This window comes from Mastigoproctus giganteus, chromosome 2 (assembly GCF_048544385.1).
Source record: "Mastigoproctus giganteus isolate SK-2022 chromosome 2, ASM4854438v1, whole genome shotgun sequence".
Taxonomy (NCBI): domain Eukaryota; kingdom Metazoa; phylum Arthropoda; class Arachnida; order Uropygi; family Thelyphonidae; genus Mastigoproctus; species Mastigoproctus giganteus.
This window is the reverse complement of record NC_143576.1, coordinates 253,501,059-253,527,870: the sequence shown is the minus strand read 5'-3', so window position 1 is coordinate 253,527,870 and position 26,812 is coordinate 253,501,059. Positions and strand designations below refer to the sequence as shown.

General features: G+C 35.7%; 1 protein-coding gene across 6 annotated transcripts in view; it reads right to left on the bottom strand.

Moving 5' to 3' along the window:
* HUWE1 (HECT, UBA and WWE domain containing E3 ubiquitin protein ligase 1) overlaps positions 1 to 26,812 on the bottom strand; it is a 1,105,343-nt gene that overhangs the window by 987,046 nt on the left and 91,485 nt on the right. For all 6 annotated transcript variants that reach the window (XM_090389849.1, XM_090389845.1, XM_090389850.1 and 3 more), the window contains exons 4-5: positions 25,857 to 25,976; positions 8,441 to 8,527 (exon numbers count right to left, since the gene is read on the bottom strand). In XM_090389849.1, the coding sequence (XP_090245975.1) occupies positions 8,441 to 8,527; positions 25,857 to 25,976 (207 nt within the window). The remainder of the gene's footprint in view (positions 1 to 8,440; positions 8,528 to 25,856; positions 25,977 to 26,812) is intronic.

Genomic DNA, 26,812 nt, shown 5'->3' with positions numbered 1-26,812 from the left:
AAAACAGAAATCATAAAATTCAAGTAATAAATAAAATAGGTATAAACAGATGTTCTGAGATATATATATATATATATATATATATATATATCTGATAATTAAAATAAATATGATATTTAAAATAAAAAACAGCCAGTAGTACGGCAAAAATGCAGAGCGAAATGAAATGCAAAATAATATAAAATAAACAAACAGGGAAGGGAAAGTAAAGAAGACAAAAAGGTAGTCGATAATCTCCTGTATAATTTAGTCATTAAACCCAATTAATAAAAACAATGTAAATTTAAAATAATGCCAATTATATATAATTTAGCGGTACCCCCCTTGAAGGTACCAGTTCCAAAAGACGTGAAATATCACCAAAAAGGGGTTAGAGAAACTACAAAAACTAAAATATCAAAATGATAGACTGACCATTATGCCCCATATCGACAGAGGATGAGGCCAATAATGGTCATGGAATCGCTGCATTTCAATCGTCATACAAATCATCGCAAAGGCGGAAATACCATTATTTTGGTATTTATGGTCATTAATGGTCATGAAATACCATGACCATTATTGGCCTCATGGTCCTCTGTCGATACGGGGCATAATGGTCAGTGTATCATTTTGATATTTTGGTTTTTGTAATTTCTCTAACCCCTTTTTGGTGATATTTCACGTCTTTTGGAACTGGTACCTTTCAAGGGGGGTACCGCTAAATTATATATAATTGGCATTATTTTTAAATTTACATCGTTTTTATTAATTGGGTTTAATGACTAAATTATACAGGGGATTATCGACTACCTTTTTGTCTTATTATCTCTACTTTCCCTTCCCTGTTTTTTATTTTATATTATTTTGCGTTTCGTTTCGCTCTGCATTTTTGCCGTACTACTGGCTGATGTTTTTTATTTTAAATATCATATTTATTTTAATTATCAGATACAATTAGGCTTCATGTGGAGGATGTGCATTTGCTGCCTCTAATGATAGCTTCATATTCATATTTATTTATTTTTATTACTTTTTTTTTTGCCTAACTTTTACATCATATATATATATATATATATATATATATATATATATATATATATATCAAACAGCATTGAACACCTATGTTGGTATTATATTTATTTCCAAATTTGAAATATGTACATATGAGTTAAATTTTTTGTGGTATTTTCATACAACTTCATTGACAGCAGTCACTGCAATATCGTCATCATAAAACATCCCTTCGTTCACAAGAAGAACACTTTCTTCTTGTAACCGAACAAATAACAAATAAAACCTAAAGGATTATGTAAAAATGTAGTGTTCATGCCATTCTATTTCATGAAAACACACCAGAATTTCTGAATAAAGCATAGTCTCATCCATGGGAATATTTTGTATCTTTGCCATAATAATTATATGAAAATTAGCATTAGCAGAGGCATATGATGCAAGAAAGCAAGCTTATTCAGCATCAGCCAAAAAAAAAAAAAAAAAAAAAAAAAAAACACACACCACTATCATTTCACCCCTCCGTTCGCTCGAAATACCTGTCCAGTTGAGCCTCAAATTTGTTTAGGCTATCAACTTCAACAACAAGTGATGGAAGTCGGTTCCCACCAACCAACCACGCACTGGCCAAAGGCAAATTTCCGCACATCTATCAGACATCCGTCCTTCCTCAATTTGAATTTATGCCCTCTGAGCTGATTATTCTGAGCAAGATGAAGAATTCCATTGGCATTGAGCATGCTCAAACCATTCAAATCCTTATACACCTCTATCAGATCACCTCGCCGGTGCCTAGTCTCCAGAATTTGCAAAACTTCAGCCTTTCTTCGTAAGAGCAACCCTTTGTTCCATTCACTAATCTTGTTGCCCTTCTCTGTACCCGTTCCAGCAGCTCTACATCCTTCTTGAAATAAGGCCTCCAGACCTGTATACAGTACTCAAGATGTGGCCTAACCATTGCCTTATACAAGGGAATAATCACCTTATCCCTGCTAAAAAAAAATTCCTGTATATCATTGACAAGACACCATGAGCTACTCTTGCAGCTCGTCTGCACTGCTCAGAGAACTTCATATCTGCCTGCACAATTACCCCCAGGTCCTTTTCATTCTCCACCACTGTCAGTGTAGTACCGCAGAGTTGATACGTTGCTCTGGGGTTACTGTTTCCCATATGTAGTACTTTACATTTGTCAATGTTAAACTTCATTTGCCACCTCTAGGCCCATCTGTTCAACCTTTCCAGATCCTGTTGCAGCAGCACAGCGTCAGTAGTGTCCTTAACAACCCTGCCAACCTTTATCATCTGCAAACTTGGACATTAAACTTGATATCCCATCATCAGTATCATTCATAAACACCGAAAACAACAACGGACCCAACACTGAACCCTGAGGAACTCCACTAATAACATTAGTCCACGTTGAGCAGTGTCCATTGATTACCACTCTGTCTTCTGCCACTCAACCATCCCCTTATCCATAGCAGCAATTTGCCTCCAATGCCACACTGCTCCAATTTGTGCAGCAGTCTTCCATGTGCAACAGTATCAAAGGCCTTTCTAAGATCCAAATATATAATATCAAAGTTATTCCCTGCATCCAGTTCTTTTGTGACTACATCATAGTATCCAATCAAATTGGTCAGGCAAGACCTGCCCTTAACAAAACCATGCTGCGTCTGAGCTATAACTGAATTCTTGTCTAGATGATCCTCCAGTGCTTCTTTAACCAGTGCCTCCATTAATTTACCTGGAACAGAAGTTAAACTAACAGGTCTATAATTACTTGTGTCAGCCTTTGATCCTCCTTTGTGAACTGGGGTTACATTTGCACATCTCCAGTCTATGGGTACCTCACCTGAGTCCAAAGAAGCTCTCATAATTATGGCTAGGGGTTTGCTTACTTCCTTTGCTGCCTCCTTTAATATAACTGGATAGATCCCATCCACCACAGGCGCCTTTTTTATGTTTATCCTCAATCTCTCTTCCACTTTCCTCTCAGTTATTACAAAATCATCCAGCTCACTGCCAATGTTTACTTTACCCACATCATTCTCCTTCCTGAATAACTCCTCATGCATGAATGTAGATGCAAAATACTCGTTTATATTGTTAGCCACCTGAGCAGGATCCTCAACTGTTGAACCATCAATATCCAGTGGATCAATCTGATTCATCTCTTTCCTTCTTGAGTTTAAATAGGTAAAGAACTCTTTTCTGTTTTTCTTTGAATCCTTTGCCAAGGATTTTTCGTAGTCTGCCTTTGCCTGCCTAATCTCCTTTGTGCCCTGGTTACAGACCAACTTATATCTATCATAGGCTTCCATGTCACCCATTAACTTGTATGTATCCCATGCATTTTTCTTCGCTGCCACATGTCTCATTAGTTCATCTGACAACCATTTAGGCCTAAACCTTGAACAATATTTCTTAGTTGGTACATAAAGCCTGGTAGCCTCCAAGATTAGTTCCTTGAATGCTTCCCATTTTGAGTTTGCTGTTGGTAACATCAGTTGGTCCCACTGTATAGAATTTAAATACAGTCTCACACCATCATAGTCGCCTTTACGAAAACAAAAACCCTTCCCTTTACCTCTGATGGTAGTTACCTCCTTGAGTAAATCCCATTTCAACACACTGTGATCACTGCCACCTAGTGGTTCATTTATCTGCAGATTCTTAATGCATGAAGAATCACTACTGATAATCAGATCAAGAGTATTGCTCCCACTTGTTGCCTCACGAACATGCTGATGTAGAAAACAATCATCCAATAAATCCACAAAAGCCTTGCTAGTGTGCGAGTGACCAACCCACAAATCCAAGTCAATATCTGGGAAATTAAAATCCCCCATTATAAGACTGTCTGATTTACTGGCCCACTCTATTTCCCTGTACAATATCTTATTATACTCATCAGAGTCATTAGGCCTATAGCACACTCCTACTCTCAATTTTGATTTCCCTATGCTTATGTCACACCAAACTGACTCGACACTGCCCTGTCCATCGATGTCGACTGGCTTCACTTCCTTGGACTTTGTGTTTCTTAACTAATAGCATAACTCCTCCTGTCCTGTCTATCCTTTCTATACACATTGTATTCCCCAAATTCCAGTTCCGCATTACTTATATCTGTGTGACACCACGTCTCTGATATCCCAATATCTGCCTTTGATGTTTTGAGCAATACCTCAAATTCATCAAATTTATTTACCAAACTCCTAGCATTGGTGTACACGCAGGTATACATGCACCTGTTTCTATTCCTGGCTACCCTAACACAACCCATGTGTTTACTTGTACCGCAATGACTCCCAGCAGTCTCTGAAATATCCTGCACAGATGTGCGGAAATTTGCCTTTAGCCTGCGGGTGGTTAATTGCTGGAACAAACTTCCATCTGTCGTTGTGGAAGTTGATAGGTTGAATAAATTTAAAGAGGAACTGGACAGGCATTTGGAGGGAATGGTGTGATTTTTTTTTTTTTTTTTTGGCTGATGCTGCATAAGCTCATACACTTGCTTTTTTGCATCAAATGCCACTGCTAGTAGTAGTAGTAGCAGTGGCATTTGATGCCACTGCTACTACTACTAGTATTGACAATTTATTGCAAACTCTACTGACTTGGTTGTCGTGCTGGAGTATATACAGAAAATTTATTTATTTTATTATTATTACTTGTAGAACAATAATGCTACTTCCAAAAAGGATTAAACTGATAAATCTGCGTTTTCTACGAAACAGATGAAAGAGAATGCAACTGTTCGTATCAAACAAAAAGTGTAGCTATCGGGGGATGGTGCAGAGTTTAAAAAAAAACTGACATGTGGCATCAGTATGGTTTTTCACATAATTACTGTGACACATCACTTAAAGAACAACCTGAGCAAAATTTAAGAAGGCAGAGAAAGTTTCAAACAAAAAAAAAAAAAATTCTTGTAAGTCACCTGACAGGTCTAGTACGACCACTGCAGGGTTAAAGCTTCCCTCCCCCCCCCCCCTTTAAAACTCAAAATATACAGCAGGCCCCCGTTATAACGCGGTTTGCTTTACGCTGATTCGCTATAACGCTGTTCTTATATTATAACCCGTATCTGACTATAACGCTGTTACAGATCACTATAACGCTCTTTTACAGATTACACTTTGACATATTTAACGAAATCGTTTCATTTGATGGAGTCGATAGCTTGAAAATGAATAGCAAAACAGCATTAAAACATTTCCCACGCCGACTTGAGGAATTTTCTCTCACGCTAATTTAATTGCAGTACAGTCACTTGTTACGTAGTTCCGAGATCAAAATTTTAAAAAATGATCAAATATATTGTTTGTAATATTTGCGTTACATGCATTTATCCGAAGTCTAGTCATCATTCAGTACAGTATTAGACATCGTGCGTAACGGAAAGTTTACTTGAACATTGTATCATAATTAATTCAACCAATGCAGTTATATTTTCGAAGAACTAATAATGACCGACAGGAATGAAAAGGCAACAACGTCTGGGCGCAGTACGAAGACTATAAATGTAAGAAAAAGACTGAATTTGAAAATTAAATTAGACGTTTTGAAGCAAATCGATTCCGGTCAACGACAAGCGGATGTGTGCCATAATTTAGGCACTTGCAACTTTAACTGTAAGAACAATTATAAAAAAATAAAGAATTAATTTTAGCAGTGGGAAAGATAGCTGTTCCACTGCAAGCAACTAGGACTAGGCCGACTATTAGGTTTGAAATGGAAAGACTAATTTTATTGAAGATAATATTCCAATGCAGAATTCAGTCAAGTTAAATATTTAAAAAAAAAAAAAAGAGAGAGAGAGAAAGAGATTAGCCAATATGATGATCTGAAGAAAACTTGCCTAAAAAAAAAATAAAAAAAAAATGTGGAACCATTTAAAACTAGTAAGGGCTGGTAGAATAGATTTAAAATCCAGGGAGAAGCCGCTAGTGCAGATCAAGGAGCCAAAACTTTCAAAAAAGAACTTGTTAAAATTATTGAAGCGGGGTATTGTGTGTTATACTTCTCAACAAGTTTTTAACATAGATGAAGCGGGACTTTTGTGGAAACGAATGCCTAAAAGAAGTTTCGTATTGAAAGAAGAAAAAAACATGCCAAGTTTCAAAGCGGCGAAGGATCAGTTGACTTTATTGTTGGGTGGTAATGCTGCGGGCCATTTAAAATTAATACCCCTTTTAGTTTATTTGGAAGAGGGCCAAAGTTCAACTCAAATCCACACATTTTTCATGATTAAATTCATCCATTAAATTAAATCAATTAAATTCATTATTTTAATTAGAATTTTAAGTTTACTTTTGATACGCAAGTAGTTACCATATAATTATACGTATGTAATGCAGAATATTTTATATGTGCAAATATTTGAATATTAAATATTTTGACCGACATTTGTGCATCTTTTCATTACCGTTTATTATTGATTAGGAAATATCCTATGGCACCGACCACAGCTCACAAATATATATGTTACCTTATGGGAAAGCGGCGCTCGCTTAGCGCGGATTCACTTAGCGCTCTGTTTTTCCGGAACGAATGATCAGCGTTAAGCGGGGGTCACCTGTATTCTAAATATCACAGTTGTGAAAAACTGCTGGGTTAATCTGACCTCTTTTGTCATTATGTCCTAAAACCAATAGATGAAGAATTTAACTCATTTATCAAAAGTCAAACATTTCACTCGAAAACCATTTATCTGGAAGGAAATGCTTATCACTATTTTAAATTTATATCTCAGTCTTTTCCTTCATGTTTCCAATATCATAATCACACGTTCTTTCTTAACTTAATCTATGCATTACATAGAATCCCACAGTCCTACATGAGCGGTTACTTTATAAGCTGGAACAGGTGAATCACAGGGAAAATCCTTAGATGGATAGCTGTATGGCTTCAGGGTAGGAGGCAGAGAGTTGTGATAAATGGTAATTTTTCAGATTGAGTTAACATAAGAAGTGGGGTTCCCAAAGGATCACTATTAGGACCACTGTTTTTGATTTTCATAAATGATGTCAGTGAAGGGATAGAGGGCATGATGTCTAAATTTGCAGATAATGTAGAGATTGGTAGAGTAGTTAAAGATTACCGACAAAGCAGTGCTTCTTCAGAGTGACCTAGACAAACTTCAAGAATGGTCAGAAAAATGGCAGCTATGCTTTAATCCAGCAAAGTGTAAAGTATTGTCCCTGGGGAACACTAACCACAAAATAATTTATTCATTTGGCAGAGTTAGTTGAACTAAAGTCAGTAGTGGAGGAAAGGGACTTTGGTATTACGATATGGTCAGACTTGAAGTTCTCCGAGCATTGTATACTGGTTGAAAGGAAGGCCCATGGTGTCCTATCAATGATTTATCGAACAATTGAGAGATAAGGACCTCATAATTCCATTATATAAGGCTATTGTTAGACCACACTTAGAATACTGTGTTCAAGTATGTAGACTGCACCTAAAGAAAGACATTATGCTTCTTGAAAGGATCTAAAGACAGATAACTTGCCTGGTGAGATTGGCAAAGGGTGTCCACAAGAGGAAAACTTCAAATATGTGGGTTACAGGAGCTTGGGAACTAGGCACCTTGGAGGTGACTTGACTGAAGTGTTTAAGGCTCTGAGAGGCATAAGCAAAATGAATAAGGATGAAATTTTCACAGTTATAAATGATTCTAGAACAAGGGGCCATAATTTCAAAAATTATGGGGGAGAGTGTTTAGACTGGATTGCAGGAAGTTTTATTTAAGAATAAGTTACCAAATTTCCCCAAACTGACAGCCTCTACCATGGGTGGTAGAGGCTGTCAGTTTGGGGAAATTCAAAGGTCAGCTGGATAATTACCTATGGGAGGAGGGAAATGCTCCTTTTTTTCTCTTATTTTATTTATTATTATTATTTTATTCTTATTATTTTATTTTATTATTTTTTGGCTGGTGCAGCATAACCCATAGGCTTCCTTGCACCATGTGTCCATTTCTAATACAAACAGAGGTATGATTGGCTGTAACAATCACAAGAATGTTTCCTTACTGCTATTTACAAATGCTAATACACTAGCTTTGTAGTGGATTTGTAAAGTTTTAAATTATATGCTATACCAAGTTTATCTCACTTTTCCTGTTATTTTTATTATATAATATTTTTATTTTAAGATCATAAATACAGAATTAAATTATTTATAAGTCTCAATATGATATAATTTATTAAAGGCTCATAATTGTTTAAAATATCTATCAGGCTTAAAGTTGAAGGGTCCACTTCGTTAATCTGACCTCTTTTGTCATTATTTCCTAAAACCAATAGATGAAGAATTTAACTCATTTATCTTTCTTGGTTAAAAGTCAGAGTCTTAATGAATCAGGATTGTACCCAACTAGTGCAAAATTTCAAAAAATAAAAAAATAGTTTTTGTAGGAATTATTACTTACCTCCATGGAATTATAGAAATGTCTTGAAAAACTGTGCTCTATGAGAAGGGCAGTAAACTGTAATATTTGCAACAAGAGCTCTTTGTGCTACACAAAAGCAAAATAAATATGAAATTTCCAACACTTATAATATATAACATTAAAATTAATGTTCAAATGTTAAATACAGAGCTTATTGTGAAAAGGTTCCTTACCTAAATAAGTATTTATTTCTTACTTTATTATTCAATAGGAACTGTGTGTCCACAGCAATAACCTACAGTGGTTAGTTCCCTTACGGGTGGAATTAGTGATGGTACAATTGCATGTTCAGTAATCAAAATGATCGAATGATTACTGGGTTGCTAACTACTAATCATTAAAATATATCATTCAAATAATATAACCAAATTAATCTATTATTACCTCACTATTATGCCCATTCCCAGGTGGAATATGCAAGGTCTGCTCAAAGGAACACAGAAATATGAAATCAGAAGTTTGTCTTCCCACTACTATCATTTATGTTTTCATATGAATAGCATCACATTGGCTGTTGAGGATAGCTTCGGATTGAATCATATGACTTTTTGAGGGCTGTTAAGTGTAATTTGATTTTCTTTATCGCTTAAAAGTTTGTTTTTTGTTAACTTTTGTTTAAATTCAGTAGTGTGGTTATTGTTTATGTTTATCTAATTAAGTTGAATGCCTTCTTTACTTGGCCTTAAAAGTTACTTAAACTAATGCTGAATTCTGCCACCACTGTTGTATCAATATAAGAACTTTAATTCTGCCACCATTTGATACCGGAACAACAGGCCCTATTTGGAAGTTTTCTAAGTAGTTTCATAGGTGTGAAATCGATATTAGAAGTGTTTTTATTAGGCATATAAAAATATAAATTTATAGCAATACAATAACAATTATAGTAAATAACAGCAATTATAATAAATTATAGTTAAATAATTATTCACTATAATAGCAATACATTATTATTGCTATTATAGTAAATAACAGCAGTTACAGCAAGCATAAATACGAACATGTTTTATAATGCGACTATCACAGTATATATAATGTAATTTAAAATAGCTTAGTTTCTATTGCCATCAAATAAGTGGAATTACCATAGCATTATTATTTTCATATCTCTCATTTGTGTATTATTTATCTCATCTTATCTTCCTTCATGGATTACGCGATCTGCCTGTTCCGATCTCGAAGAGGTCTGCCCATCTTTTCTTTGGTCTTCCTCTGTCTCTTTTTCCTCTATATGTATAAGCTAATTCAGGGAATCTATCTTCCATTCTTTCTACATGTTCTTTCCATCTTTGTCTATATTCTATAATTTTTCCATTAATTGAGTAAATCTTTAATTCCTTTCTAATATTTATGTTTGGTATTTTATCTAATTTTGTACATCCGTTAACATATCTTAAATTTCATTTCTGCAGCTTGTATTCTATTAATGTATCTGTTTCAGTATCCATGTTTCAGAACCATAAAGAAGTGAAGAAGTGTTGGTATTGCCATTACTTTGTAAAATTTTAATTGTTTCTTTCCTTGTTTTCTTAGCCAGAGTTCTTTTTATTGTTCCACATATATTTTGAAATTTTGCCAATTTCTGGTTCGTATCTTCTTCGACATTTGTTATATCACATCCTAGATATTTAAAATGTTTTACTTGTTTTACTTGTTCTAATATTTTATTGTCTATAACTATTTTTGTTCTAACCATATTTTTCCCTTTACAAGCCATTGTTCTAGTTTTCATCGTTGATATTTTGACTTTATATTCTTCTGTGATTTGGTTTAATTTAAATACTGCTCTTTGAAAATTATCTTCACTATCTTGAATAATTACTTGATCATCTGCAAATAACAGGGTATTAATCCTATTCTTTGTATCAGAAGGATTTTGATGAATCTTGACGCTAAGAAAGCTCCAGGTCCCAATGGTATTTCTCCACTTGTTCTCAAAACCTGTGCTCCTGAACTTACTCCTATTCTCTGCCGCCTTTTTTCACTGTCTTATTCCAAAGGTGTTTTTCCTTCTGCTTGGAAATTTGCTCATATCCAGCGAGTTCCTAAAAAGGGTGAAAATCCCTCCCATCCAATTATCGTCCCATTGCAATTACTTCTACTCTTTCTCAAGTAATGGACAAATCAATTAACCGCCAACTGACCTAGAAACCTTCCGTCTGATCGACGATCGCCAGTATGGATTCCGTCAGTGTCGATCCACTGGTGATATTCTGGCTTATGTTACCCATTTATGGACTAATTCAATGGAAAGGTTCGGTGAAACACAAGTAGTTGCTCTTGCCATCTCAAAGGCTTTTGATCGTGTTTGCCATAAAGGTCTTCTAAACAAGCTTCCATCTTATGGTTTGTCAACTGTTTTTAGTAATTGGTTACCCAGTTTTCTTTCTGATCGCTCACTGAGGGTGATGGTAGATGGCTCTGTCTTCTAACTTCTCCACTAATGCTGGTGTCCCCCAAGGTTTAGTTATTTCCCCCACTCTTTTCCTCTTGTATATCAATGTCCTTCTTCCATTGACTGGAAATCCTATCCATAGTTTTGCCGATGATAGCACATTGCATTCAACTTTCCATTTTGAGAAACCTTGTCCTGCTCAATCAGCTTCAACTTCTCGAAAATTTGCTACCAATTCCTTAAATGCCGATCTTCAGGTAATTCTCCAGTGGGGCAAAGAAAACTTAGTTGATTTCAACCCTTCTAAAACGCAGTCTTGTCTTATATCTCGCAAAAAGGATTCTTCTGCTCCTATGCTTATCTTTAGTGACACTCCGATTTCTAGGCAAAATGATATATCTCTTTTGGGGATTACCCTGACTTCTAATCTCTCTTGGCATTAGCACATTACAAATATTGCTTCCTCTGCATCTAAAAAACTTGGTTTTCTCTTTCGCTCTCGGCGTTACTTTTCTTCCAAACAGCTGCTCACTCTGTATAAATCGCAAATCTGCCCTGCCATGGAATATTATTCCCACATCTGGGGTGGTGCCACCAAAACCTCTCTCGGGCTTCTTGATTCCATTCAGAAGAGGGCAGTTAGGTTAATTAATGATTCATCTCTAACAGAGTCTCTTCACTCGCTTTCTCATAGACTCACTGTTTCTGCTGCATGCCTCTTCTACATTCCATTAAGTTCCCGTTTTCAGACGACCATTCCCTGGACCGAAGTCCATCCATGGTTAATGTCATGAAAATGGTAATTTTTGCTAGTCTAATTTAAAATATTTTATTATTCAAAATAATATAACACAACTCAACACAAATTAATTAAACTTTAAATCGGCCACTTGGCCTCCCATAAGAAAGATTAATCTTGATTAATCCATTTATCTTAATTATGGGAGTTCCTGTCCCTGCCGCGAGGAGGCGGGCCTCTACTATCTTCCCGTATCCTTTTCCTTCGAGTAAATACCATAACTACAAATTTATTAAAATACGAGAAGAGACACTTATTTGTAAACATGATCCACAGACCACCTCTCTCCAGACTTCCAAGAGACATCTCTAATTCATGCCTCAAATCAGCATATATTATGCATTCAAACATAATATGCAATGATGTCTCTGGACTACCACAATGACAAAGTCCACTGTCCACCAGCCCCAACTGATTTAGCCTCAAGGCGAGTCCATGTTCAGTCAATAGAAACATCGAGTTCAATCCAAACTGTAGCCATGGTTTCTTCTTCATATCCACAATTTCTACACTCGGAAAGAACTCATAGGTCTGTCGTCCTTTATCGGACATATCCCAATTTTCCTGCCATTTAATTAAAATTTCTTTATTATCCTTTTCTTTTCCAATTTTACATCTAATTTTGAATAAGTCCTTGTATTATCAGGACAAGATGTTATACCTAAATATGTTCTATTTATATTTCTTTTTGTTAGAAACAGCAGACCCGCCAGCAAAACCATTGACTGAACAGGGACCCTGCCCGAGACCACCTGCAAGGCCTCTGAGGAGACAGTTCGACACGCTCGAGTTATTCCTAATAATGCGAATCTTTGAGCTTGGATCAAATGTTTTTGAATGATTACGATTGGTATCCTGTGCACCCAAGCCCCAGAGGCGTACGTTATGATTGGAAGGAACAAACATTCATATAATAGATTTATGGCTCTATCCTTTATCCCCCATTCAGTACACACCAACCTCCGGAGCTTAGCATACAATGTCCGAATTTTTTCTTTTAAGTACTTAACATGTTCAGTAAAATACAACCGTTCTTCTATTTTGAGTCCAAGATATTTAGTTACTCTCACGTAACGAACTGCATCACCCAGAAGCCTCACAGTAGGAGCCCAATTCATACTCAGTTTTCCTTTTAATAACATTTGGACAGTCTTTTCATTAGATATTAACAACTTATGTTTTTTGGACCAGTCTGCTAACTTACTTAAAGCCTCATCAGCCTTACTTTCAACTTGTGATCTGGCATTTCCAGAGACAATCATAACCAAATCATCTGCATAGGCAATACTTTCCACATCTGATATTTCCTCATTCAAAAATTCATCGAATACCATGTTCCAAGCAAAAGGGCCTATCACCGAGCCCTGAGGACAACCTCAATATATTTTCCTGCTCACTTCACTAAATCTTGTTTTAACAACAACTTGTCGTTCACTAAAATAATTCATAAACACAGAATATATTTTACTGGAACAATCTGTTCTACTAATCCTATTAAGGATGCTCCCCCACCATAACCTGTCGAAGGCACCTTTAAAATCAACAAAAATACCCAGCGCATATCTCTTCCCACAGCTCTCCACAATCTGGACCAATTTATAGGCCACATCTTCAGTCGAAAGACCTTTCTTGAAACCATATTGTTTAGTAGATGCTAGGCCTTTATTATTATAATTAATCATCAATCGATTTACACATAACCATTCATAGATTTTTGCCATGACTGAAAGGAGAGCAATGGGACGATATGAACTGGTCTCATTTAACATTTTATCCATATTTTTGATTAATAATGTAACTTGTGCCCTTCTCCAGCACGACGGGAAAGCTCCCTCATCTAAACATTTATTATACATTACTCTATAAACTTCAGGAAATTTTTCATAAGTTCTTTTTATTACAACAACTTCAATTTTATCCAGGCCCGGCGATTTGCCATCCCTTGCAAGGGACACGGCATTCCCAACCTCCTCATTTGTAAAAGGTTCTTCTAATGTAAGGGAATTATAACTTCTATTTGCTTCAGCAATCTGCCTATGCAAATCATTTTCTTCTTCTAAGTCATCCGGAAAGAGGTCATCCAGGATCCGGTCTACAGACCTTTCCCATGTCAAAGTCTCATCTTCCGCTACTCCTATAGAACAGGAAACGTCTAAATTTTGCCGTTTATTATTAATTAATTTAAAAATAGAATTCCACGGATCCTTAGATCCTTGCTCACATACATATTTTCTCCATTTCTCAATCTTAGTTTTGTTAATGGCATGAACGTAGTCACGTCTGAGAACTCTATACTGATCTTTTACGATTTCACACATTTCAATATCACCAGATCTCCTAAGTCTTTGAAATTGGCGCCTTTTCTTAAACACTATTTTCCTTTTCTGAGTTAACTCCATTGTCCACCAGAACACAGGCCTATTTACACCCTTCCTTTTTTTCAAACACCTATTACAACACTTTTGTAACATTTCGTAATATAGGTGGTAGATGACTCTCATCGACCGGTGCAATACCACCACTTTGCTTATTGGAGGCTTGAAGTGGTGAAACCCATGTTTAGTCTCTAGAGCAAAGCTTCCGGCATCCCCCCCCCCATACTTCTCTTTCAACCCATGCACGGTACTAAGTACTATAGGTTTTGATACCTTTCGTGTTTGGGGTTTCCATAAAAAAAATTTCAGTTAAACTTTTAACCATTTCTTCCGATGATAATTGAGTCCAGTCCACCTGTATAACATTCTGTTCAAATTCAGTGTCAAATCTGGTCCATGTCGCTCTATTTATCTTAAATCTATCTATATCATAACATATTCTCACATTATCAATACTTTCAATAACAATAGAAATGCCATTGTGGTCACTAGTAGTTAAGTTCTCGATCACCTTCCAATCCTTAATTTTATGCACGACCGAATAAGTCGCCATCGTCAAATCAATAAATGACTGTCCATGCGTTGACAAATAGGTAGGTCCATGCCCTGAAACATTAACCACCTCTAACCCAGAGGCAGCAATTAACTCCTCTAGTATCTGACCCCTATCATTAGAGACATTACTACCCCATAGGGGAGAGTTAGCATTGGAGTCAATGGACACCACCACGCCACAAGAACCCAACACTCTGTATAACTTTTCTAAATAACTTATATATGGCTCTATTTCTTCAGATGGTGGGCAATACACTGTTACAAAATAAAACCTACCAATATTACATATCACTTCACAGCATAAATACTTCTCACTACACATAGATTTTATTCTAGTCACTACATACTCTTTATTTCTAACTATAATTGCTGTTGTAGGTCTATTACCTTCATAAACAATTCTATATCCGACAGGATATCCCCTCACCTGTCCATCCACAGAGTAAGGCTCCTGCAGCAAGGCGATGTCCACGTCCTCCGTTTCCATTGCTTTATGCAACTGGGCGGCGACTGCCTTGGAACGTTGTGCATTAAGTTGCAAAATTTTAATATTTCTATCCATAATTAATCTTCTTTTTAAAGTTGTCAGTCGCCTTAATATATTCTGGACATTCCCTGCTCACTGCAACATGTACAGCCTTCACTCCCTTCTTAAAACAATTTCCACAAGTAGGCTCATTACTTCAGTCTGCACAATCTCTAAATGTATGACCTGACTTTGCACAGTGTCCACAAAGCATTTCTCTCTTACAATACTTTGCGACATGGCCAAACATAAGACATTTAAAACATTGAACAACAGCAAAAACTTCTTTAAATTTACAGGAGGACCGCCGTATAAATAGACGTGTTCTATCACTTAATCTTTCCCACAATTCATTATTCACCTGGAGTATCCAGTTATTTAACAGAGTCTTTTTATTTTTATTGACCGTTAATATCTCCACACACTCTTTAAATTTCTTTTCAGTTAAACTTTCTTTGAAATTTCCTTGCCAAATTTGACTCAGAAGTTCTTCTCTTTCAATGTCCAATTCAATATCAAATATGACAATCCTCGGATAGATCGGCTTCGGCACAGTAGACTTTAATCCAAGTTCTTGCAATTTGGAACACGTCTTGATTTTCATAAGGTCATCTGTTGTATCTGCTTCTATAAGCACCCCACAGTCTCTAATAGGTCTTATATTTCTGACCTTAACCGTCGCTAACATAGGTCTTACCTCTTTTAATATATCAACTTTTACCTCATCACTAGTTTTATGTCTACTCGAGGTGGCTTTTACGATCATAACTTTCGGAACACTAACTCTTTCTTCCACTTTCTTTGACACTACAGATGAATAACTTTCATGACAATCCACTTTCTTCAACTTTTCCTTTAGTAACACATTCTCAACATGTACTTGATGCACCTTCTTTTCAACAATATCCCAAAATGTCCAATATTGTTTTTATCGCTATCATTGGTACATTACTATCTGTGTCCCAAAGAAACTCTTTAAGCCGTTCTCTAGCCTTGAAAATATAATCAAAGTTTTCATCAGCGTTATCTTTATTTATATTCTCCTTTTTCTTGGTCTTTTCCCTATCGCTTAAGCCACCACAATCTGAGGTCATTTCCCCTTGCTTCCTCTTCTTTTTCTTAGATTCCTTTTGAGTATGTGAAGTACTTGGAAGAGACATCGACCTAGTCTTAATTGGTGTCCGCTGCAAAGTTTTGCCCGAAAAAATATTATCTCCAGTTCGTTCTTGTACCTGTGCTACAATTTCTTCCAACACTAACCCCAGAGGTTCATCATCAGTGACCCCGTCCATAACCATCAACGATTCCTTATCAGTTATATCATCTTCATCACTAGATGAAGACATTGTATACATAAAAACAGTTATTTACAATTAAAAGTTGAACCTCAAAATGAGGAACAATTAAATATTTACAATATTTACACAATATTGTAAATGAGCAAAGAGCTTCAGATCCAGACCGAACTTAATGGAAATTAAAACACGCGAAAATCTATCCACGTGATAAAAACTCCACCACCCAAGTTAAACGGGTGGGGACCCAGGAGTAACTATAGTTAGCTTTAACAAGGCAACTCAACTCAACTGGTTATCTTTGCAATCCGAAACCTCGGAATGCTCAACTCAATTCGATTTTAATTTATCAATTCCAATGGCACAGAAATGCTCAACTTTAATTATAAAGCAATCCGAAAGGGCACGGAAATGCTCCAAGGACCTCAAGAGGAGAAAAAAAAAAAAAAAAAATTGAAACTCCCTCCTTGAGTCAAGATAAACAAGAAGCCTCGTCCCCTAGTCAGGCTCAGCTTAGCCAGGCAGGGGATTTACCCCTACCTGCCCGCCCCGGACCATGAGGAGGTGTGAGCCTAGACACTGGCAATCAGCTTTGGGCAACGGAAGCAAGAACTCCTGTGTATCACACAGAATATTCAGCACTTACTAATCAGCAAGTAAAATATATAGCTTTCCGAACTTTAGCCCCAGCGTCACCCCCAGGGCATGCCTCTTCTACAGATACTTCCATGGGCACTGTTCTTCTGAATTGGCTTCTATAATTCCCGCTCTCTTTCAAAACAGTCCGAACACGTGCCGCCACCAGCCAACATCCATTTGCTGTCCAACTTCAAACCGACAGAACCAACTTTTCATCTTCCTCATTTATTCATTCAACTGCCGTTTTCTGGAACAACCTTCCTTCATACGTATTTCCTGAAAATTACAATCTACAGAAGTTCAAGTCCAATGTCAACAAATATCTTCTTTCGTCTTCTCAACCTCCAACCCAAGCACGGTACTAAAGGTTCTAATACCTCTCGTGTTTGGGCTTTCACATTAAAAAAAAAAAATTTAAATATATACCTGTATTAATTTCTTCTTTCCATTTACATATCATATCCTTGATATATATGTTAAACAGCATTGGTGACAAACTACATCCCTGTCTAACTCCTTGATTTATTATACTGTCTTCTGTTAATTTTTTACCTGTATATTACTATTTTTGTTCCTTGATATAAACTATTATTTTTGTAAGATGCTTTGGGTATCCTTTATTACTCAATAATTAAATTTAATAATTAAATAATTAAGTGTATTATTAATTAAATTTTAATTAAAATTATTTAATTAATTAAGTGTATTATTTTTAAATTAAATTTAGAATAAAAGCATGCCCCAGACAGACCAACAAATAGCTCAACATATTAAAATTGCTTTGGTTCAGAAGACTGCCAAGGGCAGTTCTACAAATCAGGATTATAATATGTGCTCTAATTTAACAGCCATTTACTAACTATAGTTATGTTTTGTGCAGCCAAATGGGATGGCTTTGTGTATGTTTGTTGCAGAGCATGAGGCGGTTAAGCATATCAGCATTCTGATGAGCTTATATCAGGGGCTGAAGTATTTATTTTTTATTATTTTTTTTTTTTTTCATGGAAACCCCAAGCATGAGAAGTATTAGAACTGATAGTACTTAAAACCATGCATGGGTTAAGGGCTGAGAAGATGAAAAAAGATACTTGTTGACATTAGACTTAAATTTCTGTTGATTGTAAATTTTAAGAAAATACATATGAAGGGAGCTGTTTCCAGAAAAAAAAAAAAAAAAAAGTTGAAGAAGAAAGGTTGGTTGTGTGAGTTTGAAGTTGGACAGTAAGAGAATGCTGACCATTTGGAAGAGAGAGAGAGAGAGTGTGTTATTGAAGCCAACTGACAAGAACAGTGCCCACAGAAGTATCCATAATAGAGACATGCAGCAGAAACTTAATTAATTAAATAATTTTAATTAAAATTATTTAATTAATTAAGTGTATTATTTTTAAATTAAATTTAGAATAAAAGCATGCCCCAGACAGACCAACAAATAGCTCAACATATTAAAATTGCTTTGGTTCAGAAGACTGCCAAGGGCAGTTCTACAAATCAGGATTATAATATGTGCTCTAATTTAACAGCCATTTACTAACTATAGTTATGTTTTGTGCAGCCAAATGGGATGGCTTTGTGTATGTTTGTTGCAGAGCATGAGGCGGTTAAGCATATCAGCATTCTGATGAGCTTATATCAGGGGCTGAAGTATTTATTTTTTATTATTTTTTTTTTTTCCATGGAAACCCCAAGCATGAGAAGTATTAGAACTGATAGTACTTAAAACCATGCATGGGTTAAGGGCTGAGAAGATGAAAAAAGATACTTGTTGACATTAGACTTAAATTTCTGTTGATTGTAAATTTTAAGAAAATACATATGAAGGGAGCTGTTTCCAGAAAAAAAAAAAAAAAAAGTTGAAGAAGAAAGGTTGGTTGTGTGAGTTTGAAGTTGGACAGTAAGAGAATGCTGACCATTTGGGAGAGAGAGAGAGAGAGAGAGTGTGTTATTGAAGCCAACTGACAAGAACAGTGCCCACAGAAGTATCCATAATAGAGACATGCAGCAGAAACAGAATGTCTGTCGCTTAATTAACCTGGGATTGATGCCATCAAAGGATTAAAAGAGGGACTTGCGAAGCACTCAGCTGCCCAACCCAATGCTTGAGCTCATTCTGCAGCATCAGACTACATAATGACATCCTCCAACAGCACAAATCCTTGGCTGCACAAAACATAACTATAGTTAGTAAGTCAAATGTCAGGGAAACAGGAAATATTTATAAAAGGACATCAAAGGATTGATGAAATAGGACCAGTGGCTGAAGATGATGACAATGTGGAGTAGCTATCATCTTATCTTTAAAGGGCATTAAAGGTGACATAATGCATTGGTCCTAATCATATTCAAAGTAGATCAGAGAATTTACTTAAAAGTACAGGCTATGTTAAAAAAAAAGTCACGTTAGGATTAAAACTGAAAATGTTTGAAATTCTGCCCAGACAACAGGATGGAGTAGTAGTAGTGGAATGTGATGCAAGAAAGCAAGTGTACGAGCTTATGCAGCATCAGCAAGGTAGTAGATGACTTTCATCAACCGGTGAAATACCACCACTTTGCTTATTGGAGGCTTGAAGTGGCGAAACCCATGTTTAGTCTCTAGAGCAAAGTTTCCGGCATCCCCCTCCCCCCATACTTCTCCTTCAACCCATGCACGGTACTAAGTACTATAGGTTTTAATACCTTTCGTGTTTGGGGTTTTCATAAAAAAAAAAAAAAAAAGCCAAAAAAAAATTACAAAACAATTCCCTCTAAATGTTTGTCCAGTTCCTCAAATTTATTTAACCTATCAACTTCCACAACGACAAATGGAAGTTTGTTCCAGCAATTAACCACCCACTGGCTAAAAGCAAATTTCCACACATCTATTCTACATGTCTTTCCTCAATTTGAATTTATACCCCCTTAGGTTCATAGTCGACACAAGTGAAAGAATCCCATCAGATGACTAGCAGGTGCCTAGTCTTCAGCCGCTGCAATTTGCAGAACTTAAGCCTCTCTTGGTAAGAGGATCCCTTCATTCCCCTCACCAATCTTGTTGCCCTTCTCTATACACGCTCAAGTAAATCTACATCCTTCCTAAAATGAGGCCTCCAGACCTGTACGCAGTACTCAAGGTGTGGCCTGACCATTGCCTTATACAGAGAGACAATCACCTCCTTCTCTCTGCTAGCAAAATTCCTATATATCATTGACAAAACCCCATGACCTGCCCTGGCAGCATGTCTGCATTGCTCAGAAAACTTCATATCTGACTAACTAATTGTTCTGTAATTACTCCTGCCACCCTTCGATCCCCCTTTGTGAATTGGGGATACATTTGCACATCTCCAATCTGTGGGGACCTCCCGAGTCCAAGGATGCTCTCATAATTATGGCTAAGGGTTTGCTTTCTTTCTTTGCCACCTCCTTTAATATAACTGGATAGATCCCATCCACACCAGGTGCCTTTCTTAAGTTTAACTTCAACAATTTCTCCTCCACTTTGCTCTCAGATATTATCATTAATTAAGCACCATGCTAATATTTGATAACCTTCTGGCATTTTCAAACCTTAACTCCTCATGTGTGAATGTAGATGCAAAATACTCATTCGGTTTGTTTGCTATCCAAGCAGGATCATCAACAGTCGAACCATCAATATCAAGTGGACCAATCAGATTCATCCCCTTCCTTTTAGAGTTTATATAAGTAAAGAAATCCTTGCTGTTTTTCTTAGCATCCTTTCCCAAAGATTTCTCATAATCTGCCTAACCTCTTTTGTGACTTGACCACAGACTAGCTTATATCTGCCATAGGCATCTGTGGCGTCTGATAATTTATATGCATCCCATGCATTTTTCTTCTGTCACGAGTCTCATTAGTTCATTTGATAACCATTTAGGCCTAAACTTTGAACAATTTTTCTTAATAGGTATGAAACTTTTAATAGCTTCTGCAATTTTCCTTGAATGCTTCCCACTTAGAATTTGCTGTTGATAACAGCATCAGTTGATCCCACTGTACAGAATTTAAAAACTGTCTGAGACCACAGTAGTCATCTTTACAGAAGCAAAAACTCTTTCCTTTACCCCTGATGGTAATTATATCTTTAAGTAAATCCCACATCAATACACTGTGATCATTATCACCTAGTGGTGCATTTATCTGCAAATTCTTAATACAAGAATGATCACTTGTGATAACTAGATCAATAGTATTACCCTCTCTGGTTGCCACTCAAACATGCTGCTGTAGAAAACAATCATCCGATAAATCCACAAAAGTCTTACTAGTGTGCGAGTGACCAACCCACAAGTTCCAATCAATATCTGGGAAGTTAAATTCTCCCATTATAAGACATTCAGATTTACTAACTCACTATTTCTCTGTACAACTGTTCATTGTACTCATTCGAATCATTAGGCCTATAGTAGTAGTAGTAGTGGCAGTAGCGGCATGTGATGCAAGAAAGAAAGTGTATGAGCTTATACAGCATCAGTCAAAAATAAAAATAAATAAAAAATCACACCATTCCCTCCAAATGCCTGTGCAGTTCCTCCTTAAATTTATTCAACCTGTCAATTTCCACAACGACAGATGGAAGTTTGTTCCAGCAATTAACCACCAGCTGGCTAAAGGCAAATTTCCCTACATCTGTCCTTTCTTAATTTGAATTTATGCCCCCTTATGGTATAGAATGAAGGGTTGCTTAAATGCTGTGTTTTGTGACATGTGCATGATCCACACCATAGGCAAGGCAAACACAATGTGAGAGTGTGGAAAGTGAAAACCAAACATGGTTTTGGAACACAGCTGAGATAATCTCAAAGTAGGTATTTTTTTGTGATGCATGTTGCAAGAAGACACAGTCAATTCTTCTTCACAAAATGAATAATTACATGTTCTGTATATCAGGCCATGATGGAGAATTACTTGATCCCACAAGTTACTCAGGATGATACTAGCATCAGTGTATTCCTCTAACAGGATGGCACATTGTCTTGTTTCTGTAAGAATGTTCAAGGGTAGAGCATACAGGTCCAATTCTGTGGCCAGCTCACTCACTAGACTGCAACACCAATGAACTTCTTTTTGTGGGATTAAGTTAAAGACCAGATGTACAAGCCTTCCTTACCAACTGATGTGAACAAATTGAAGAGCAAATTGTATTTTGGGACTTGTGCAACTATGGCATGTTTTCTAAATATAAAGTAACCTAAATTATATCTCAAACATAATTTAAGTAAACAAATAAACATCCTTTATTTATCACAAACCAAGTACATTACATTGTAGCTATATTACTTTCAAAAATTTAGTAACACATCAGTGCAATGTAAAATTTACATTAAAGCCAGGAAAATGTATTGGGTTTCCCAAACCTCACACTTGAAAAAACTGGAAGCACACAAATTTCAGGAAGTGGTGGGGGAAAGGTCAGTCAATTTCTAACTGATTAATCAATCTAATCACAGGAGACAAAGAATCTATCAAGAGAAATATTTGATTAGCAAAAGTGGCAAACAATGTATTTCTATTTAAATCAGCTTAATTTCAACACCTTTCCTGTACTTTCTATCCTTCACATATCTATGATGAGCAATATGAAGATCCTGAGCTTGATATTGATCAGAGGTGAAATATTAAGTTTTTTCTAGCCACACCTTGCTATTACTTAACTTGGGTATTGCCCTATGTGCTGAAATGGAGATCCACCAATGACAAGTTTCCCAGGAGGATGGCATGCCTGTGATGCCTGCAATAATCTTGATTGCGGTGATTAGTCTAGCTTGGAGAATTCTGTTTTGGAGTGGAGAAGCTTTCTATGAAGCATGTAAAGCGTGTATTATTTTGTATTATTTGTATAGGCATCTGTATGTATGATATCTGTTGTAGTAGCCAATATTAATCTGATCAGATTCTTTTCATATCAGATGTGGCCACAGAAGTCTATTTATGGTCCATACAGTTCCAATGGATAAATAGCATGCTACATACATTCCTTTGTTGCTTTTATATTTCTATTGTGGTTTTTATATTTCTATTATGCAACGAAAATGAATTCTGAAAATGAACTCCTGAAAATTAATTCTGGAAACAAATTGTAAGACCTCTCTAGGAATTTTCTGCAAAAACTGGAAAAGCGAGCAGATGTGGATTTTATGTAGTTGTATGAAATCAGTGTATCACTTACAAACAACTCATCATCCTTACTCAAGGATAGGTAGATAAGTCAATATTATCATAATGTGTAGACATAACTATACCTTATTACATTAAAATACAGAGGGTTACACATTTACTAAAGTGAAATACACAGAGTAATGTGACTTCTGAAAGGACCAATACTTTTAAGGGGTATCACATAACAAAAGGGAGAATAACTGCACAGACTGCACAATTTCTGCACAGTTTTAACTATTTTCAGGATAAAATGATTTATTCCAATGTAGCATTAGTAAACTTAATGAAGTTCCAAGAACAAAGATATTCTTCCAGTTCTTACAACTAGGGCTGCTACTCTGGAGTAAAAAGGCATTGTAGAGCTGATATTCAAGTCCCACCTTTGAGAAATTTGCATTTCAAATCCCTGCACATAGAGTATATCCCTATATGCAAAATTAATACTGTACCTAGCATGGAAGAGGTGACAACCCAGGTGTAAACCAACGCAAGCAGGACTCAGTCAAGGTGTGGTACCCTTATCATACTATAGGGATGGCCATCCCTTTGTATCACAAAGAAATATTAGGTGACAGATGATTCTCATCACCATTTATTGTAGGCACAAAGTAGAGAAGACCATGTTTGGTCTCTAGAAAAGAAGCTTCAAAATCATCCAACCTCTCTCTCACGCACATGCAGTACAAGTCATGTCTTTTCAGGTTATGATGGGCATCACAGTAAAATCCGCTATTCCTTAAATTCCATAGGTGCAAATTTAAAAAAGTTTTCACAAGCCAGCTGCTAAACAGTCTACTAGACCAAGTCTACTGGTAACACTAGAAGGCATCTAGATCAGCTATAATGTGTATATGCAGAGCAGAAGAACAGTACTGAGAATACACCCAACTCCATGACATAACAACAAGGAGCTGGGTATATTCTTGCTGTGAATGTGCTTCATATCCATCTATATCAATGCATCATGAATAGTAAAACTAATGAAACAATATCAGTGAATTTCTAAAACTTTCTTATTCATTTCATAAAATTCACGAATTCATTTTACAACTGAAAATGTATCAATTTCGTACATTTCCACCAAGCTCCACTTAACTTTTTTTTGACACAATCCCAATTATTGGTTGCCTCAACACTACGTATCTCAAATGCCCTAATTTTTACTCTATGATTCCTTTTGCTTCATTCTGATATTCCTTGTCAGAGACATGTCTGTATATGTGTAACCTCAAATCTCCTCATGATCTCCTTTGGCTTAAAATCTCTCTGCCCCAATTCTGCCAAACTCATCTGCTGCCTCTATTGTTCTCCCAACTCTACAAATCACTCTGAACTTTGAGTTTCTTTCTCTGCAACCCAACTTTTTGCAGTCTGACTTGCCTAACTACAAAGAAATTTTCTTTGGTGATTTTAATATTCCCAAATCCAGCTGGCTTCCACTTTCTAGTTACAGTGAACTGACTGTTGATTTTGCAATTACTAATGATTAAAGATAAGATTATAAGCATTTGCATATGTGCATACACAAATGCATATTGTGGCCATTTTATTATTAATGCATACAACATTTGTTATATTTCGTTAATTTGATCAGTTTTTCAGACATTCAACTTGAAAACATGATTTCTGCTATTGAGAGAAAACATGTCACCAGTGTTTTGTTTTTATCCTCGTGCCATCAGTGATGATGGATAAGAGTAGATTCTTTGTATTTTGTTCAGTTTTGCCATAAAAACTCATACAGAATGGGCAGCTGGAGCTTTCAATCAAAATGCCACAAAATTAGATCTACTACTACTATTTTTTTTTAATAAAATTTATGGAATTGTGATCGTAAATCATGGAAAAGATTTTACTATGGATGGCAGGCAGCACTGTCCTTTGTGTTGTTTGGGAGAAGAATGCATGAAATGCTGGAAAAAAATTCCTAATGCATGATGTTTTAACCTGACCAACACTAAAAACATCATACATTGTGACTAAAAAAGAAAAAGCAATGAAAAATTGCCAGATTGGCCACTTTTAACTGAGCCACTTACCTCAAGATAAATGATTTTTTAATGTGTCTATGCATTCACTTGGTAAGTGGCAATAATTCTTTCAACAAAGCAACTCAGCTGGAAAATGTATTTTGAAAAAAAAATGTATAAACCAAAACATTAGACAAATCTCCTTAAGGAAGAATTATTTTACTGCTATTTATGATGACAGTATTAGCAAAATTCAAGACACAGGAGAAAAGTACATATTGGGAAGTCTACCAATGAATGTGACCATTTATATTGTCCTTCTGATAGGAACAATGAGATGCAGAACTCCCTGTACATATCTGCTTCCTTGTAACATTAAAAATTCTTTTAATAAATGTTACAATTTTAAATTCTTTGCAGAATTTAAAAATTCTGCAAAGGATCAATGAAAAATCAGATTTGTCACTGATTCTTTGCAGTTAATATAGCATATATTTCAACTGCCTATGAATATGGTTAGCAGGTAAGTTTTGGAAACAATTTTGAGGGGGAAAACATACAGAATTTATAATTATCGAATTAAAATCCATATCTGGTTTCAAAATTTTGCTATTTCAGTTAAGATAATAAACTGCTTTTTAACATAAAAAATGCAAAGAAAGTAAACGAAAAAATTTACCTTCTCTTTCCCAGACATATCACATGGTAGACACCATTGGTTTTCTTTTGTTTTTTCACATGCCGATTCCAAAATTGAATCAAACATATCGAGAACATCAATCCAGTGATACAGTTCACACTGAAAATATTTAACACTATATATAGATATAGATATTTAATATATGTGATGTGTTTATCTATATATGTAGTGTTAAATATCTATATAGATATTTAACACTACATATATAGATATGCACATGTATAACCCATCATAAAGGGATGGGAAAATACTGCAATTATGAAAAAAAAAAACCATAGTTGGTAAAACCAAATCTATTAGTTATATAACTGCTGTGTTTAGGAATTGACTACCATAAGCAAGGTTCACTTCAAATTAATTTTCCCATAAGATATCAAAAGTGTTAGTCATAAAAATAACTATTCTTACCTTGTTTTGATCTCAGAAAGCACAGAAAGAAGCTCATCCTAATCACAGGACTTTAGTTTATCAATCAATGCCTTAATGACCCTACTACGCCTTTTAAATTAAAATTGAAGGAATACTAAACGTTATTACAAAATGTAATAACATTTAGTATGAGTTCCTAAGAATGTATACAATACACTGCCTAGAACATTCAATTATTAAATATAGTAAAATTTCTGTTAATTAGATGGAAATTTCACTATAACAGTATTAGTAATCATAAATCTTGTTTGAACAAGTTTTGACGAAAAATCCATTACAATTTTTTTCCCCAAATCATAAAATAAAATATATGATATTTTAAATGTATAAAATATATTGATTTATGATTAAAGAAGAGTTAAATGTGAGAATTACGAATTGCACCATGTAGCTACATTAAAAACATCTATGGGAGGGGAGGATTTACTTTGAAAAAGTTTTAAAAGGTGCAGTAAAAGAATCATGTCAGCTCAGGGATTAGATGTACATAACTTAGGCATATAACT